Raw genomic sequence first — 19624 nt, 5'->3', positions numbered from 1 at the left:
AAAGTCCTCCTGCAGGTCACATGACGTCGGGTGTTTTGATTGACAGCCGGCGGGCGTGCACGGCGACGGAGGAATGTCGGAACAAACGTCCATTAGTCCTTATTGACTTTTAATGGAGTGTGAACAATAAAACAATAAAACTCTCAGCGGCAGGCGGTGAACACACACAACGGCAGAATGTCCGGCTGAAGAGCGGGGAATTAACGGAGCGTCGGGAGGATTAGCAGAATTCATTAGCACTCGCTGATATCTCCATTAAACAAAGAGGCAGCAGCAGCAGAGTCGCCCACTCCACATTTAGTGAGAACAAACACCACTTTAAAACTCTGTGTTCTGCAGAGGAGGCTCACGACGTGCTTATCTCCAGGAGAAGAAGTGCAGAAAGTAAAGTTTAGCTGACATCTGAACACCGGCGAGGAGACGTTAACATGGGAGGAAGCCAGGCTCATTGTCTGTGTGCTTTCCGTGATAACGTGTGTATACATGGGAATATAGTGCTAACAGAGAGGAGGAGAAACTGGTCTGGACAAATCAATAATCCGACAAAAAGTTAAAATGTTCAGACCAGGAGAAAAGTTTCAAGTGTTCCGTAAAAAGAGATTTCCATAACATTTGAAAATGTTCTGGAAAGAAGTCGTAATAATTCAAGAAAACAACGACGAGTAAAGAACGTGGAGAGACAGACTGGTGTTATATTTAAAAAGTAAAGTCTTAGTATTTAAAGGATAAACGGCCTCTAAGGATCTGGATATATAAAAGTCATACCAGGTTAAAACTGTAGCTGACAGATATCACCATGAAACCCCACCTCCTGACTTTAACACAGTTATCTTTTATATCACAAGTTTTCTGACATGTTATGTTTCAATATGCTAATGAGGCGTTATGTGATGCCCAACACAGAGTTAGTGAAATAAACTCCTGAAGGTGACTGGTCTTTCTTCACAGGTCTGAAAGAAGACACAACATATTGATCAGTGCATTAACAAGAAAAAACTCAATTCTCCGAGCAGTGGATTAACGTCCAGCAACAACACAGGACGTCTTTAAAGGGAATCGTCGAGTATGGTGGCGCTGCAACGGTTAAACGATGGGGAAGAACGTACCTAAAATGTTTGATGGTCTTATTTGAACAATGTGGTCACATGACTCCTTCTGATGTAAGCTAGCTAGCTAACGTAGCTAACCTAGTCATTTCAGATATACTGACAAACTCTGACAGTTATGGGACGACTGACTCTGAGACGGGTAATTTCTAATCCCCCCCCAAAAAAGCCAACGCAACTTCTCTTTCTATTTTTCTTCTTTTAGTTTCCAAAATCACATACATTTCTTTTATTTTGGGAATCAATTGTTTTTTGTCAACTTTTTTTTGGTCCATTTTTTTCAGTCAACTTGTTTTTGTCCAGTGTCCTCTCGTCCTCTCGTCCTCTCGTCCTCTCGTCTGGCTGTAAACAGACTGTTTTGCTTTCTCAGATTTCATTTCCCTCGTTGTGTTTTATTTATCTTCTTAACGGCTCGTCTAACATCTGGCCCAGACAGCAGCTGGAAGGAGTCTCTGGAAACGCTGGCAGGGTCACCGGTTCACAGAGTCACAGGGTCACAGAGTCACAGGGTCACAGGGTCACAGGGTCACAGGGTCACGGAGTCACAGAGTCACAGAGCCACAGAGCCACAGAGTCACAGAGTCACAGAGTCACAGAGCCACAGAGTCACAGAGCCACAGAGTCACAGAGCCACAGAGTCACAGAGCCACAGAGTCACAGAGTCACAGAGTCACGGGGTCACAGGGTCACGGAGTCACATGGTCACGGGGTCACAGAGTCACAGGGTCACAGGGTCACGGAGTCACGGGGTCACGGGGTCACAGGGTCACAGAGTCACAGGGTCACAGAGTCACGGGGTCACGGGGTCACGGAGTCACGGAGTCACATGGTCACGGGGTCACAGAGTCACAGGGTCACAGAGTCACAGGGTCACAGAGTCACAGGGTCACGGAGTCACGGGGTCACGGGGTCACGGGGTCACGGAGTCACGGGGTCACGGAGTCACGGGGTCACGGGGTCACATGGTCACAGAGTCACAGGGTCACGGAGTCACGGGGTCACGGGGTCACGGGGTCACAGGGTCACAGAGTCACAGGGTCACAGGGTCACGGGGTCACAGAGTCACGGGGTCACGGAGTCACGGGGTCACAGAGTCACAGGGTCACAGGGTTACAGGGTCACAGAGTCACAGGGTCACAGAGTCACAGGGTCACAGAGTCACAGGGTCACAGGGTCACAGAGTCACAGGGTCACAGGGTCACAGAGTCACAGAGTCACAGGGTCACAGGGTCACAGGGTCACAGGGTCACAGAGTCACAGGGTCACAGAGTCACAGAGTCACAGTGTCACAGAGTCACAGAGTCACAGGGTCACAGAGCTGCAGACCAGCAAACCAACACGCTGTATAACCTGTCGGTACTTCCAGTTCAAACTGAATTGCTTTAACTTTGCAGAGCGTCATCAGCGTGATCCACCTTTTACCTGCCAAAGAAACCGTGTGTACGCTTTTAATGAACTGAACCTGTTAAACCCGAAGGTCCCCGTCGGCGGGGACCCTGTTTTTTTTTTCACGACACTGTGTCTCAGGGGATCTTAATATTTAAGAACCTATTAATGTGTTATACCAGATTAACGGAAATAATCTCAGCTAACTGACGATACAAACCATTTTTACCAAAACAAAACACAAGTCTCATAAGAAGCATCTAAATGACCCCTTGGCGAAAAATGCTAACGGACATTGGCACAGAACTCAAGATAAAAGTACCCTTATTACTTATCGTAGCTGCACTTACAAGATATCCAATTAAAGCTGAGGTTCCACCGATTATTTAGGTATATAGTATCATCACTGAGTGATCCGGACTCGCGACAGGGGAAGCAAACACAGACACCACAATACGTACCTTTACGGAGCTTCTAGGGAGATCGTCTCACCGTAGCTGTCAATCTGATCAAAAGACGTGTTCAATGGCATTAAAACGAGAAAAAACGCGGCTGAATCGGTTAATCCATAGGTTTTTAACGTCTCTGTATAAGAAAATGATTTAATTTATGATCCATAATTCCATTTTTATGTAAAAATCGGAGAGCGGAAATGTTAGCTGCTAATGGTAGCCACCAGAGTGGCTGCTGCTTCCGGTCTAGGCTATGCGGTAGTCTCACACACACACATTACCAAATAAGGACTATGTGGGATTTCCCCTCGATTCTATTGGCTCTGACGGTCAGGAAGAGATGTCACATGTCAAAATCGAGCAAGGGGGGCCAGAGATATGGAAAATCCACCCAAATGGCCCCAGAAGAGGTTTTTTTTTGCTAAATCTGTCTAAAAAGGTCAAATGTCACTTGTTTTGCATCAATCTTGATACAGGGTACTTATTTTATGTTGTACTTTGGATTCCTAAAGCTTTTAGTCTACCTTACCATCATCCAAGGGTAGTTTTCACAATAAGTACAAAATATTTTTTGGACGGACACTATAATTTACAGTTTTTTACTGTGTTCAATCTGAATTTTCTTTAAATTAAAAAACATCTATATTGATTCTGAATTTTCTACATCCAACTCACAGGTTTATCATTACTTTGAGAAAAGAGATTATTAATGTAACCCTTTTAGAAGATATGGTCATTTGTTCTGGGAAAGTCCTTTTGGAGCCTGAAACCTGAAAAACAGGCTCAGGGTTTAACAGGTTTTAAGTTAGACTGTTGTTTAGGTGAGACGAGACCAGTTAAGAAAAACATCTAAATAATAACTGATATTCAGAGCTGTGAGAAGTACTCAGGTCTGGTGCTTGAGTAAAAGTAGAAGTACTCAGATTGTGTACTTGAGAAAAGTAGAAGTACTCAGATTGTGTACTTGAGAAAAGTAGAAGTACTCAGATCTGGTGCTTGAGAAAAGTAGAAGTACTCAGATCTTGTACTTGAGAAAAGTAGAAGTACTCAGATCTTGTACTTGAGTAAAAGTAGAAGTACTCAGATCTTGTACTTGAGTAATAGTAGAAGTACTCAGATCTTGTACTTGAGTAAAAGTAGAAGTACTCAGATCTGGTGCTTGAGTAAAAGTAGAAGTACTCAGATCTTGTACTTTAGTAAAAGTAGAAGTACTCAGGTCTTGTACTTAGTAAAAGTAGAAGTACTCAGATCTTGTACTTGAGTAAAAGTAGAAGTACTCAGACCTTGTACTTGAGTAAAAGTAGAAGTACTCAGGTCTTGTACTTAGTAAAAGTAGAAGTACTCAGATCTTGTACTTGAGTGAAAGTAGAAGTACTCAGATCGTGTACTAGAGTGAAAGTAGAAGTACTCAGATCGTGTACTTGAGTAAAGTAGAAGTACTCAGATATTGTACTTGAGTAAAAGTAGAAGTACCAGAGTGTAGGAATACTCTGTTACAGTCAAAGTCCTCATTCAAAATGTTCCTCAAGTGAAAGTAGAAAGTATTCTCATCTAAATATAGTGAAAGACAGTAAAAGTATTCGTTGTGCAGATTGGTCCATTTCAGAATAATATATATGATATGTTTTATAATGATTGATCATGAAAGTGTTCTCAAAGCTGGTGAAGGTGCAGCTAGTTTGAAGTACTTTGTATACTGCAGGGTAGCTGGTGGATTTACTCCAGGTGGAACTAAAGTCTGATTCAACACTTGATTAGATTTCAAATCATTCATCCACATCTGTGAAGTAACTGAAGGTATTAATACATGTAGTGGAGGAAAAGTACACCATGTACCTCTGAACTGAAGAGGAGTAGAAGTACACCATGTACCTCTGAACTGTAGTGGAGTAGAAGTACACAGTAGCATAACATGGAAATACTCAAGTAAAGTACAAGTACCTCCAAATGGTACTTAAGTACAGTACTTGAGCTTAGTTACTTTACACCTCTGTTCATATTTAAATTAGAGAGACATCAATTTGGCAAGTGTTAGGCCCCGCTGTTGAAATGTCCCAGTGGGGCTAATATCCACCACTGACCCAAAACACCTTGAGATCCTCACAGGATTTATTACAAGTAAACATGGTGAAGTATAAAAATACCCACTGGCTGAGAGGCAGAACCACAGCAGAGACATGAACACAAACACAGTCAGAGAGATGAGGACGTTAATGTAAGGTACGACTGTGGCTGAGAGGGACTGTGGTCGTCCTCCAACCAGCAGGTTGTTGGTTCGATTCCAGCCCTTAAGTCAACATGTGGATGTGTCCTTGTGCAAAATGCTGAACCCTGAGGTGCTCCTGATTGCCAGGTGTGTGTGTGTGTGTGTGTGTGTGTGTGTGTGTGTGTGTGTTCATACCGTCGGCTCCTTAGCAACACTGCTCACTGTTAATGTGTCACCACGACAACCAGCTGCTGCTAATGTGCCGTTTATTAGCATTTAGAGAACGTGAGGAAGACGAAGGTGGTCGAGACACTAAAAGAATCCCCCTTAAACTCAAACTGTTCTTCTATGTTTTAATACTGGATTTTATCAGACTCCTTCGTTTTGTTTGTCAACATTATTTAGTCATTTCCTGAATAAACTCATTGCTGAAGAAACCCTGGAGCTCTTCTGTTTACACACACACACACACACACACACACACACACACACACACACACACACACACACACACACACACACACACACACACACACACACGCACTCTGAGTCACAGGCAAACATTTTAATTGAATTTAGACGGAGTGTGTTGTGAGAGATTTAAAAATAGTAATTTAAATTCTGGGAACAATAATAACATGCAGTTTATTTATTTATTTTTATTTGTGTTTTAGATTATAGGAAAAGGAGGTTCAATGCTTCCTTTACTACCTCCTTTAGGAAACATTGGACCTTCCTTTCCAAAACGAAATGAGAAATGCAGGACTCTTTAAAGTAGAGACACTACATACTAATATACACCTGAGCATCAGCAGGAGAGGACTCTTTAAAGTAGAGACACTACATACTGATATACACCTGAACATCAGCAGGAGAGGACTCTTTAAAGCAGAGACACTACATACTGATATACACCTGAACATCAGCAGGAGAGGACTCTTTAAAGTAGAGACACTACATACTGATATACACCTGAACATGAGCAGGAGAGGACTCTTTAAAGCAGAGACACTACATACTGATATACACCTGAACATCAGCAGGAGAGGACTCTTTAAAGTAGAGACACTACATACTGATATACACCTGAACATCAGCAGGAGAGGACTCTTTAAAATAGAGACACTACATACTGATATACACCTGAACATCAGCAGGAGAGGACTCTTTAAAGTAGAGACACTACATACTGATATACACCTGAACATCAGCAGGAGAGGACTCTTTAAAGTAGAGACACTACATACTGATATACACCTGAACATCAGCAGGAGAGGACTCTTTAAAGTAGAGACACTACATACTGATATACACCTGAACACCAGCAGCAGGAGAGGACTCTTTAAAGTAGAGACACTACATACTGATATACACCTGAACATCAGCAGGAGAGGACTCTTTAAAGTAGAGACACTACATACTGATATACACCTGAACATCAGCAGGAGAGGACTCTTTAAAGTAGAGACACTACATACTGATATACACCTGAACATCAGCAGGAGAGGACTCTTTAAAGTAGAGACACTACATACTGATATACACCTGAACATCAGCAGGAGAGGACTCTTTGAAGTAGAGACACTACATACTGATATACACCTGAACATCAGCAGGAGAGGACTCTTTAAAGTAGAGACACTACATACTGATATACACCTGAACATCAGCAGGAGAGGACTCTTTAAAATAGAGACACTACATACTGATATACACCTGAACATCAGCAGGAGAGGACTCTTTAAAGTAGAGACACTACATACTGATATACACCTGAACACCAGCAGCAGGAGAGGACTCTTTAAAGTAGAGACACTACATACTGATATACACCTGAACATCAGCAGGAGAGGACTCTTTAAAGTAGAGACACTACATACTGATATACACCTGAACATCAGCAGGAGAGCACTCTTTAAAGTAGAGACACTACATACTGATATACACCTGAACATCAGCAGGAGAGGACTCTTTAAAGTAGAGACACTACATACTGATATACACCTGAACATCAGCAGGAGAGCACTCTTTAAAGTAGAGACACTACATACTGATATACACCTGAACATCAGCAGGAGAGGACTCTTTAAAGTAGAGACACTACATACTGATATACACCTGAACATCAGCAGGAGAGGACTCTTTAAAGTAGAGACACTACATACTGATATACACCTGAACATCAGCAGGAGAGGACTCTTTAAAGTAGAGACACTACATACTGATATACACCTGAACATCAGCAGGAGAGGACTCTTTAAAGTAGAGACACTACATACTGATATACACCTGAACATCAGCAGGAGAGGACTCTTTAAAGTAGAGACACTACATACTGATATACACCTGAACATCAGCAGGAGAGGACTCTTTAAAATAGAGACACTACATACTGATATACACCTGAACATCAGCAGGAGAGGACTCTTTAAAGTAGAGACACTACATACTGATATACACCTGAACACCAGCAGCAGGAGAGGACTCTTTAAAGTAGAGACACTACATACTGATATATACCTGAACATCAGCAGGAGAGGACTCTTTAAAGTAGAGACACTACATACTGATATATACCTGAACATCAGCAGGAGAGGACTCTTTAAAGCAGAGACACTACATACTGATATACACCTGAACATCAGCAGGAGAGGACTCTTTAAAGTAGAGACACTACATACTGATATACACCTGAACATCAGCAGGAGAGCACTCTTTAAAGTAGAGACACTACATACTGATATACACCTGAACATCAGCAGGAGAGGACTCTTTAAAGTAGAGACACTACATACTGATATACACCTGAACATCAGCAGGAGAGGACTCTTTAAAGTAGAGACACTACATACTGATATATACCTGAACATCAGCAGGAGAGGACTCTTTAAAGTAGAGACACTACATACTGATATACACCTGAACATCAGCAGGAGAGGACTCTTTAAAGTAGAGACACTACATACTGATATACACCTGAACATCAGCAGGAGAGGACTCTTTAAAGTAGAGACACTACATACTGATATACACCTGAACATCAGCAGGAGAGGACTCTTTAAAGTAGAGACACTACATACTGATATACACCTGAACATCAGCAGGAGAGGACTCTTTAAAGTAGAGACACTACATACTGATATACACCTGAACATCAGCAGGAGAGGACTCTTTAAAGTAGAGACACTACACACTGATATACACCTGAACATCAGCAGGAGAGGACTCTTTAAAGTAGAGACACTACATACTGATATACACCTGAACATCAGCAGGAGAGGACTCTTTAAAGTAGAGACACTACATACTGATATACACCTGAACATCAGCAGGAGAGGACTCTTTAAAGTAGAGACACTACATACTGATATACACCTGAACATCAGCAGGAGAGGACTCTTAAAGTAGAGACACTACACACTGATATACACCTGAACATCAGCAGGAGAGGACTCTTTAAAGTAGAGACACTACATACTGATATACACCTGAACATCAGCAGGAGAGGACTCTTTAAAGTAGAGACACTACATACTGATATACACCTGAACATCAGCGGGAGAGGACTCTTTAAAGTAGAGACACTACATACTGATATACACCTGAACATCAGCAGGAGAGGACTCTTTAAAGTAGAGACACTACATACTGATATACACCTGAACATCAGCAGGAGAGGACTCTTTAAAGTAGAGCCACTACATACTGATATACACCTGAACATCAGCAGAAGAGGACTCTTTAAAGTAGAGACTCTACATACTGATATACACCTGAACATCAGCAGGAGAGGACTCTTTAAAGTAGAGACACTACATACTGATATACACCTGAACATCAGCAGGAGAGGACTCTTTAAAGTAGAGACACTACATACTGATATACACCTGAACACCAGCAGGAGAGGACTCTTTAAAGTAGAGACACTACATACTGATATACACCTGAACATCAGCAGGAGAGGACTCTTTAAAGTAGGGACACTACATACTGATATACACCTGCACATCAGCAGGAGAGGACTCTTTAAAGTAGAGACACTACATACTGATATACACCTGAACATCAATATGTTATTTGGGAATGTACTTCTGGAGTAGAGTAACACAGAGAGAATGCAGTAGTTCAAAGGATGTGAAGCGCTCTTAATGAACAGGATTCAATACAAAGTCACTTCTGTAAAACAACATGTTTTATTGAAACACAACAAGAATAATATTCACAAATGTTATCAGTGATCTTTAACAGTTACAGGAGAAGATTATGTACAACGAGGATTAGATAATAATGTCGGACTGTAAACACGTAATACGTAAATATTCCAGTTTATTAAAATGGTTTAATACAGATAAAGTTCCTGCAGATTCAAGCAACCACAAGCCCCAGAATGCATTGCTGTGAGAATCGTCCCAATAAAAAGCTCCACTCAGTCGCCGTGCAGAAAACAGCAATGTGATTTTTATTTAATTATTGTTCTCATTCATTTCAAGTTTTCGAGGAGCTCCTTTCTTCTTCAGTGGTGTTTCAGCACTGCCTGCTGGCTGCAGGAGGTACTGCAGCAGTATTATTGGTCATATTAGTACCACTGGAAGACGTATTCAGATACTGTACTGTAGTAAACGTACCAAAAGATTACAGTTAACATACTCCAAGTAGAAGTTGCATGGAAAACGTCGTTTCATCAGCAAATTGGACTTAAGTCTCAAAATTAAAGTATTCATCCTGAAATGTTATTAACATCGATGTTGTATTAAGTAGGATTTTACTGATGTAGACAAACACAGTCCTTATTCATGTTTAAGAACGTATTTTTTGTATTTACATAATTGTGTATTAATATCTAAATCTGCAAAGCAGCTGGTAACTGAAGCGGTGGATTACAACATGTAATGCAGTCAAAGTAGAAATTAGCAATGTGGAAATACCTCAACATTTTATTTAATAAACGTACTTAGGTCCCACCCCTGTTTCTCTGTTGTGTGAATACTCATGAGTATTTATCAGGAGTACAGAGTCAGTAGTATTTACAGCAGTAGTATCTGCAGTATCTGTAGTATCTGTAGTATCTGTAGTATCTGCAGTATCTGCAGTATCTGCAGTATCTGTAGAATCTGTAGTATCTGTAATATCTGTAGTATCTATAGTATCTGTAGTATCTGCAGTATCTATAGTATCTGTAGTATCTGTAGTATCTGTAGAATCTGTAGTATCTGTAGTATCTGTATAATCTGCAGTATCTGTAGTATCTGTAGTATCTGTAATATCTGTAGTATCTGTAATATCTGTAGTATCTATAGTATCTGTAGTATCTGTAGTATCTGTAGTATCTGTAGTATCTGTAGTATCTGTAATATCTGTAGTATCTATAGTATCTGTAGTATCTGTAATATCTGTAGTATCTATAGTATCTGTAGTATCTGTAGTATCTGTAGTATCTGTAGTATCTGTAGTATCTATAGTATCTGTAATATCTGTAGTATCTATAGTATCTGTAGTATCTGCAGTATCTATAGTATCTGTAGTATCTGTAATATCTGTAGTATCTATAGTATCTGTAGTATCTGCAGTATCTATAGTATCTGTAGTATCTGTAGTATCTGTAGTATCTATAGTATCTGCAGTATCTGTAGAATCTGCAGTATCTGTAGTATCTATAGTATCTGTAATATCTGTAGTATCTATAGTATCTGTAGTATCTGTAGTATCTGTAGTATCTGTAGTATCTATAGTATCTGTAATATCTGTAGTATCTATAGTATCTGTAGTATCTGTAGTATCTGTAGTATCTGTAGTATCTGCAGTATCTGTAGTATCTATAGTATCTGTAGTATCTGTAGTATCTGTAGTATCTGCAGTATCTGTAGTATATGTAGTATCTGTAGTATCTGTAGTATCTGTAGAATCTGTAGTATCTGTAGTATCTGTAGTATCTGCAGTATCTGTAGTATCTATAGTATCTGTAGTATCTGTAGTATCTGTAGTATCTGTAGTATCTGCAGTATCTGTAGTATCTGTAGTATCTGTAGTATCTGTAGAATCTATAGTATCTGTAGTATCTGTAGTATCTGTAGTATCTGTAGTATCTGTAGTATCTGTAGTATCTGTAGTATCTGTAGAATCTATAGTATCTGTAGTATCTGCAGTATCTGTAGTATCTATAGTATCTGTAGTATCTGTAGTATCTGTAGTATCTATAGTATCTGTAGTATCTGTAGTATCTGTAGTATCTGTAGTATCTGTAGTATCTGTAGTATCTATAGTATCTGTAGTATCTGTAGTATCTGTAGTATCTGTAGTATCTGTAGTATCTGTAGTATCTGTAGTATCTGTAGAATCTATAGTATCTGTAGTATCTGTAGTATCTGTAGTATCTGTAGAATCTGCAGATACTGCAGTATCTGCAGTATCTGCAGTATCTGCAGTATCAGTAGTATCTGCAGTATCTGCAGTATCTGCAGTATCTGCAGTATCTGCAGTATCAGTAGTATCTGCAGATACTGCAGTATCTGCAGTATCTGCAGTATCTGCAGTATCAGTAGTTAGTTACAGTTGCTTCATGCAGACTCGGCAGCGGCTGATCAGATTTCCTGGAAACTCTCCGGTGTCGGTCTGAGGCTTCGGTTTACTGCGGGCAGAAACACACAATCACACAATCAATCACACAATCACACAATCAATCACACAATCAATCAATCAATCACACAATCACACAATCAATCACACAATCAATCAATCAATCACACAATCACACAATCAATCACACAATCACACAATCAATCACACAATCAATCAATCAATCACACAATCACACAATCAGAGGTATTGTGATGGTGCCTCTGGTGTCTGGACACCATCATATGTTTGTTACCATACCAATAATACAGGCTTCTTATCTCAATATGTTGACGACACTGTTGTGTATCCGACTATGGTAAACACACGTTAAGGTGACGTTGTTACTTTGATATGTTTTGTACTTGAATGTCTCGTTGAAGGTGTGTGTAACTGAACGACTCGTTAAAACTATGGTTCCTCAACGTCTCGTTAAAGGTACCTGAAAATGTCTCGTGTCATACATAAGTTTTTATTAAATGTGTTGTGTAACTGAATGTGTCTGTAATGGTTAAAGGTACCTGAACGTCTGGTTAAAGGTACTTGAACGTCTGGTTATAGACACCTGAACGCCTAATCAAAGGCACCTGAACGTCTCATTCAAGGCACCTGAACGTCTCATTAAAGGTACCTGAACGTCTGGTTAAAGGAAACTGAAGGTCTGGTTATAGACACCTGAACGCCTAATCAAAGGCACCTGAACGTCTCATTCAAGGCACCTGAACGTCTCATTAAAGGTACCTGAACGTCTGGTTAAAGGAAACTGAAGGTCTGGTTATAGACACCTGAACGCCTAATCAAAGGCACCTGAACGTCTCATTAAAGGTACCTGAACGTCTCATTCAAGGCACCTGAACGTCTCATTAAAGGCACCTGAACATCTCATTAGAGGTACCTGAACGTCTCATTCAAGGCACCTGAACACCTGGTTAAAGGCACCTGAACGTCTCATTAGAGGTACCTGAACGTCTCATTCAAGGCACCTGAACGTCTGGTTAAAGGAACCTGAACGTCTCATTAGAGGTACCTGAACGTCTCATTCAAGGCACCTGAACGTCTCATTAGAGGTACCTGAACGTCTCATTAAAGGTACCTGAACGTCTCATTCAAGGCACCTGAACGTCTCATTAAAGGCACCTGAACGTTTCATTAGAGGTACCTGAACGTCTCATTCAAGGCACCTGAACGTCTCATTAAAGGCACCTGAACATCTCATTAGAGGTACCTGAACGTCTCATTCAAGGCACCTGAACGCCTGGTTAAAGGCACCTGAACGTCTCATTAGAGGTATCTGAACGTCTCATTCAAGGCACCTGAATGCCTGGTTAAAGGCACCTGAACGTCTCATTAGAGGTACCTGAACGTCTCATTCAAGGCACCTGAACGTCTCATTAAAGGCACCTGAACGTCTCATTAGAGGTACCTGAACGTCTCATTCAAGGCACCTGAACGCCTGGTTAAAGGCACCTGAACGTCTCATTAGAGGTACCTGAACGTCTCATTCAAGGCACCTGAACACCTGGTTAAAGGCACCTGAACGTCTCATTAGAGGTACCTGAACGTCTCATTCAAGGCACCTGAACGTCTGGTTAAAGGAACCTGAAGGTCTGGTTAAAGGCACCTGAACATGTCGGTAAAGGTGTGGTGCCTGAACGTCTCATTAAAGGTACCTGAACAGCTGGTTAAAGGAACCTGAACGTCTGGTTATAGACACCTGAACGCCTAATCAAAGGCACCTGAACATCTCATTCAAGGCACCTGAACGTCTCATTAAAGGCACCTGAACGTCTCATTAAAGGCACCTGAATGCCTGGTTAAAGGCACCTGAACGTCTCATTAGAGGTACCTGAACGTCTCATTCAAGGCACCTGAATGCCTGGTTAAAGGCACCTGAACGTCTCATTAGAGGTACCTGAACGTCTCATTCAAGGCACCTGAATGCCTGGTTAAAGGCACCTGAACGTCTCATTAGAGGTACCTGAACGTCTCATTCAAGGCACCTGAACGTCTCATTAAAGGCACCTGAACGTCTCATTAGAGGTACCTGAACGTCTCATTCAAGGCACCTGAACGCCTGGTTAAAGGCACCTGAACGTCTCATTAGAGGTACCTGAACGTCTCATTCAAGGCACCTGAACACCTGGTTAAAGGCACCTGAACGTCTCATTAGAGGTACCTGAACGTCTCATTCAAGGCACCTGAACGTCTCATTAGAGGTACCTGAACGTCTCATTCAAGGCACCTGAACGCCTGGTTAAAGGCACCTGAACGTCTCATTAGAGCAGGGGTGGGGAACCTGCGGCCCCCGGGCCGTACACGGTCCGCGAGATAATTTGGTACGGCCCTCGAGGTAATTTATAAACACAGGCAAAAAATTAAAGAAATCTAGACCGCAAAAAAATTAAACAAGCGAGTACCTGTTTTTCCTGGCCAAGGTCAGGGTCCTTGAACACAACACGAGCCTAAGTGTCATCACGTGGTATATGTCTCGTCTGATAGGGATGCAGTTATGCCGGAGAGCACCAGAACGCCGCTCCGCCACTTCCACAAATTGCAGTACCCATAAGGAGTCGTACACATGCTGCAGTTCCTGCGTGTCTGTGTCTTTAGTTGAAAGCCCAGTGGCGATCTGTTCATCTGTCACACTGATCATACAGTCAATAGCTTTGTTGCTATTAGCATCTGGTTAGCTAGCTATGCTAACGAATATAAGAAGCTTTTTCTCCAACCAGTGAGGTAAAGGCACATCTTTATATGATCATTAGAGTTATAAAACAATAAGAGAATAAAGTAAACAGGTATAAAATACTATATGACTATACTATATTAATAAACAAGAATACAGTTTGAAAGGGAAGTGATTTAAAATATCCATAAAGAAAAATAAATCTGCTTACAGTTCTGTTTCATCTGGGTGTTGAGAGAGAGGTATCCATAGATCTCCTCATGTTGCTCTCAAAGTGCACCAGATTGATGCTTTTATCACTTAAATCATGTCCACATGGATAGGAAACTAAATACATTTGCACACATCTAGTGTCCATATCTTTCTGTTTTGGTGGTCATGCCACACCGTGCACGTGCATGCATGCGCGAGTCATGGTGAGATATCTGGATTCAGAGGTTGCTTTTTCTTTGCACAGCATGAAAGAAAGGCCCTCGGAGGATGTTGAAAACATTGAAATGGCCCTTAAGAGGAAAAAGGTTCCCCACCCCTGCATTAGAGGTACCTGAACATGTCGTTGGGGTTGAGGGCGGCCAGCCAGTAGCTGTAGGAGTCGGTGTAGTAGTTGCAGGTTCCTCTGCCGTGACACTCGATGAAGGGAATCTTCCGGAAGTTTTGCAAGCAGGATCCTGGAGAGGCCAGAGGCTGACCTGAACCCTCAGCCCCCACCCCCGTCTCCTGCAGACCAATAACAGCAAGGGGCAAAGGTCAAAGGTCAACCCATTGTAGACAGTTAGGAAAATCTCCCTGGTCACCAGCTTGAGCTTCAGCCTCAGGATCCATGTATCTGTGATCCTCTCCAGACTGGAAGGAGTCATCACATACAGAGCATCAACTAGTTCCTGAACAGTGTCCTTCACATGCTGATATCAAGAGAGGGAGTTACACAGTCACAAGATGGAGGAATAGAAAGCAGTATTCAATGTTTACTTCAGATTAGCTCCACGTCAGAAATGAGCATGCTTGATGTCTCTCTCCATAGAGGCTGAATCATCATGTTAATCACATAGCTATCATCTGCCTCAAACAGTCCTGATGCTCTTCTAGCTAATCACACATCCTGTTCACAGCTACAGTTCATACCTCTGTTAGCATGCTACTCTCATGTTGGAGGAGTACATACATTGTCCCAACATAGACCACATGGGTTAATCTTACTAAAAACTACGAGTTCAGTCCAAGCAGCCCAGTTTATTCACTTTCCCACTCAGCATGTTTAAGAAAGGTCTTATGTAGAGACCCCAAAACGTCTTTACATATCATTTAGCTGATGCTTTTATCCAAAGCGACTTACAACAAGTGTCTGTTGATTGTGTGTATATAGGATAGAAATATTTGTATACATATATTTTATATATATTTGTACTTCGTATCTCTCTGTCTGTACACACAAACTGAAAGATTGACAATAAAGTTAACTTTGACTTGAAAACCCACAAAGATTAAAATTCCGAACGACAAGGAAAGTGCAGATATTTTCACTTCAAGCGAGATCCTACCATCGTAAGAGCTGGTGAATCAGTTACAAGGCCTAAATCAAGCCCCCAGTGTATTCACTTCCCCACTTCAATTCAAAGGTTTCAAACAGTCAAAGGTTTCTCATCAGATGCTCAGCAGCTTCAGAGTAGATGACATTCTTCTGACCTGAGCTCCTCCAACAACGCAACATAATAAAATACAAAATAAAAAGTAGTGCAAAAAGACTATACACATGTCAATAGAATATGGGATATGTACAAGAACAGAATATGAAATTAAATAATGTAAATTAAGACAAATTGCGGTGATAACTATTTATATAAATTAGTATATTGCAAGATGACAACTCAGCATGTTAAACGGAAAATCTGCTTTTACATCTGTCACATTTGAACAATAACTTAACAAGAATTGCCACCATATTTAGCACTGGGACATCTCTCAGGGTTAGGGTTTCGTAAATGTGATCTCACCATGACGAAGGAGTATCCGAACCACAGGGGGTCCCATCCCGACGGACACTCGGGGATCTCGCTGGTCTGACTGTGGACGGAGATCACGTTGGCCCGGGCCTCGCACACCGAACACCTTCAACACAGGACCGGTTTTTCATTTAAAGGTCTCCTATTATAGATATTTGTAGGCATATATTATAGGTCTCAGAAATATAAAAACATGTCTATGAAGTGTTTTGCTCAAAATACCAAACAGATCATTCTAGCCTCATCCCCCTCTCTTCCAGCTGTTAGTAAAGAGATGATTCTGGGTCTAAAGCTTTATAAAAAACAAAATAAATAATTCCCCCAGCAGAAACTCAGCTAAATGCTGCGTGATGAAACTCCACATCATGTTCCAAACCACATCAAGGATTCTCTCTGAAACAGGATGGAGCTCAAACTCTTGCTCTCTCTCAGGTTTACCACAAGGTGACTTCCTTTTGATTTCCTGCTTCTTCACAGACTCTCTCCAGTACAGGTTAGCTCCGAGTGTTAGCATGCTAATGTAAACACAGACCAGATTACTTCCAGAACACGTCTCATTGTTTCTGACAGCAACGCTTCTGATTGGCCCGTGGGGGTAAAGCCCGCCCACATTTTAGTAATGTGGTCATGACGCAGCAAATCTGGATCAGCTCCGTTGTTCCCCGTTTTTAGAGACGTGGGTACGGAGGAAAAGAGACAGGGGTTTATTTCTGACACTTTGAGAGCCTCCTGACACACCGGACACACACCGGACACACACCGGAGACACACTGGGGACACACCGGGGACACACCGGGGACACACAGGGGACACACCGGGGACACATGGGGACACACCGGGGACACACAGGGGACACACCGGGGACACACCGGGGACACACGGGGGACACACCGGGGACACACAGGGGACACACAGGGGACACACCGGGGACACACGGGGGACACACCGGGGACACACCGGGGACACACGGGGGGACACGGGGGACACACGGGGGACACACGGGGGACACACTGGGGACACACCGGGGACACACGGGGACACACGGGGACACACCGGGGACACACGGGGGACACACGGGGACACACTGGGGACACACCGGGACACATGGGGACACACGGGGACACACCGGGGACACATGGGGACACACCGGGGACACACGGGGACACACCGGGGACACACGGGGGACACACCGGGGACACACGGGGACACACCGGGGACACCACGGGGACACCGGGGACACACCGGGGACACACGGGGGACACACTGGGGACACATGGGGGACACACACTGGGGACACACGGGGGACACATGGGGACACACACCGGGGACACACGGGGGACACACCAGGGACACATGGGGACACACGGGGGACACACGGGGACACACCGGGGACACATGGGGACACACACCGGGGACACACGGGGACACACAGGGAACACATGGGGACACACGGGGACACACCGGGGACACACCAGGGACACACCGGGGACACATGGGGACACACACCGGGACACACGGGGACACACGGGGGGACACACCAGGGACACATGGGGGACACACGGGGGACACACCGGGGACACACTGGGGACACACCGGGGACACATGGGACACACACCGGGGACACACGGGGGACACACCAGGGACACACGGGGGACACACCGGGGACACATGGGGGACACACTGGGGACACACCGGGGACACATGGGACACACACCGGGGACACACGGGGGACACACCAGGGACACATGGGGGACACACGGGGGACACACCGGGGACACATGGGGGACACACCGGGGACACACGGGGGACACACTGGGGACACACCGGGGACACATGGTGATGTAGAGAAGACATCATGTGGTGCATTTTGCATGATAGGAGACCTTTATGAGGTCCAATTACATCTAGAATACTTCCTTTAGTGTGTGTGTGTGTGTGTGTGTGTGTGTGTGTGTGTGTGTGTGTGTGTGTGTGTGTGTGTGTGTGTGTGTGTGTGTGTGTGTGTGTGTGTGTGTGTGTTACCGGCTGATGTAGTCCTTCAGAGAGTCCCCGGAGATCAGCGGCATGCTACCCGGCAGTGGTTTGTCGGTGGACAGCCAATAGGAGTAGTCGTTGCGGGAGGCGTAGCGGCAGGTGTTGTCGGTGTTGCAGAACAGGAAGGGCATGGTGGTGAAGCGAGGTAAACAACTACCTAATGTACCTGCAGAGAGAGAGGTGTGATTAGTCAACGACGTCTTTCTGTTTCGTACCGCCACTCCTCGGTCGATAAGGAATTTGATTCAACACTGATCTGGATCCTACGGTAGCTAACACGGTCATTTCCATCGGTAGCAATATGCTTTTCTTTTGTAAAATACATTTTTGAAAGTTATGAAACGACTAAAAGCGTATGTATATTAAGGATCCCCATTAGCTTTTGCTCTTGACAAAAGCTACTCTTCCTGGGGTCCGACACTTAAAACAATACAACAATAACACAACGTAAGGGTCCCAATCCGTACATGACCCTAAACCGTTCTTAAGAAAGAATCAAAACTCTGCGAAGAGTCTGTTACTAAGCACTGACTGGTAAGGCGACCAACACAAAGCACTTACAATCTCTCAAACCTCAACATGAGTGCATCAGAATCAGAATCCCTTTATTAGTCCCACGGAGCGGACATGTACATTATTACAGCCAAAGACAGCTGCATGTTAACTAAAACATATGAAAAGGTGCAGAGTGCAGCACTGCGGTAAATATTCGAAGTACCCAGGTCTTGTCCGTGCGCTCGGTTGTTTCCGTTGATGAACAGCAGCGAGTAGCCGCTGTACATCAGGGTGGATCCTGCAGGGCATTCTGGGATAAAGAGTTCCTGGCTGTGTCTGGTGAACAGGAAGCCGTCGTTCTCTGGAGCGTCCCGGCACGGACCGGGGCGACCGGGAATACCTTTAGCACCGACCTGTCCTCGTTCACCCAAGATCCCTGAAAACAGAGTCTCTGTTTAGTCATTGTTAGAGACGTTGAGAAAGGTCTGATGTAGAGACCCCAAAAAACGTCTTATATATATATCACGAGTATCACGAGTGACTTACAAGTAGTGCCAAACCCATACAGATTAAAACTCCGAACAACAAGGAAGGTGCAGATATTTTCACTTCAAGCAGATCATACCATAGTGCTGGTGAATCAGATA

At 43.3% G+C, this 19624-nt stretch overlaps 1 protein-coding gene across 1 annotated transcript in view; it reads right to left on the bottom strand.

The window, feature by feature from the left end:
- Positions 1-11617: 11617 nt before the first annotated feature.
- Positions 11618-19624, bottom strand: part of LOC117562420 (collagen alpha-3(IV) chain-like) — a gene marked incomplete at its 5' end in the record, with an annotated part of 39339 nt that continues 31332 nt past the window's right edge. Inside the window, 5 exons of the mRNA XM_034240249.1 lie at positions 11618-11775; positions 14993-15165; positions 16440-16554; positions 18471-18648; positions 19201-19413. Of these exons, the coding sequence (XP_034096140.1) occupies positions 11694-11775; positions 14993-15165; positions 16440-16554; positions 18471-18648; positions 19201-19413 (761 nt within the window). The remainder of the gene's footprint in view (positions 11776-14992; positions 15166-16439; positions 16555-18470; positions 18649-19200; positions 19414-19624) is intronic.

This window comes from Gymnodraco acuticeps, unplaced genomic scaffold, assembly GCF_902827175.1.
Source record: "Gymnodraco acuticeps unplaced genomic scaffold, fGymAcu1.1, whole genome shotgun sequence".
In the NCBI taxonomy this organism is placed as follows: Eukaryota; Metazoa; Chordata; class Actinopteri; order Perciformes; family Bathydraconidae; genus Gymnodraco; species Gymnodraco acuticeps.
Note: the sequence above shows the minus strand (reverse complement) of the source record. Positions and strands in the feature narration are given on the sequence as shown.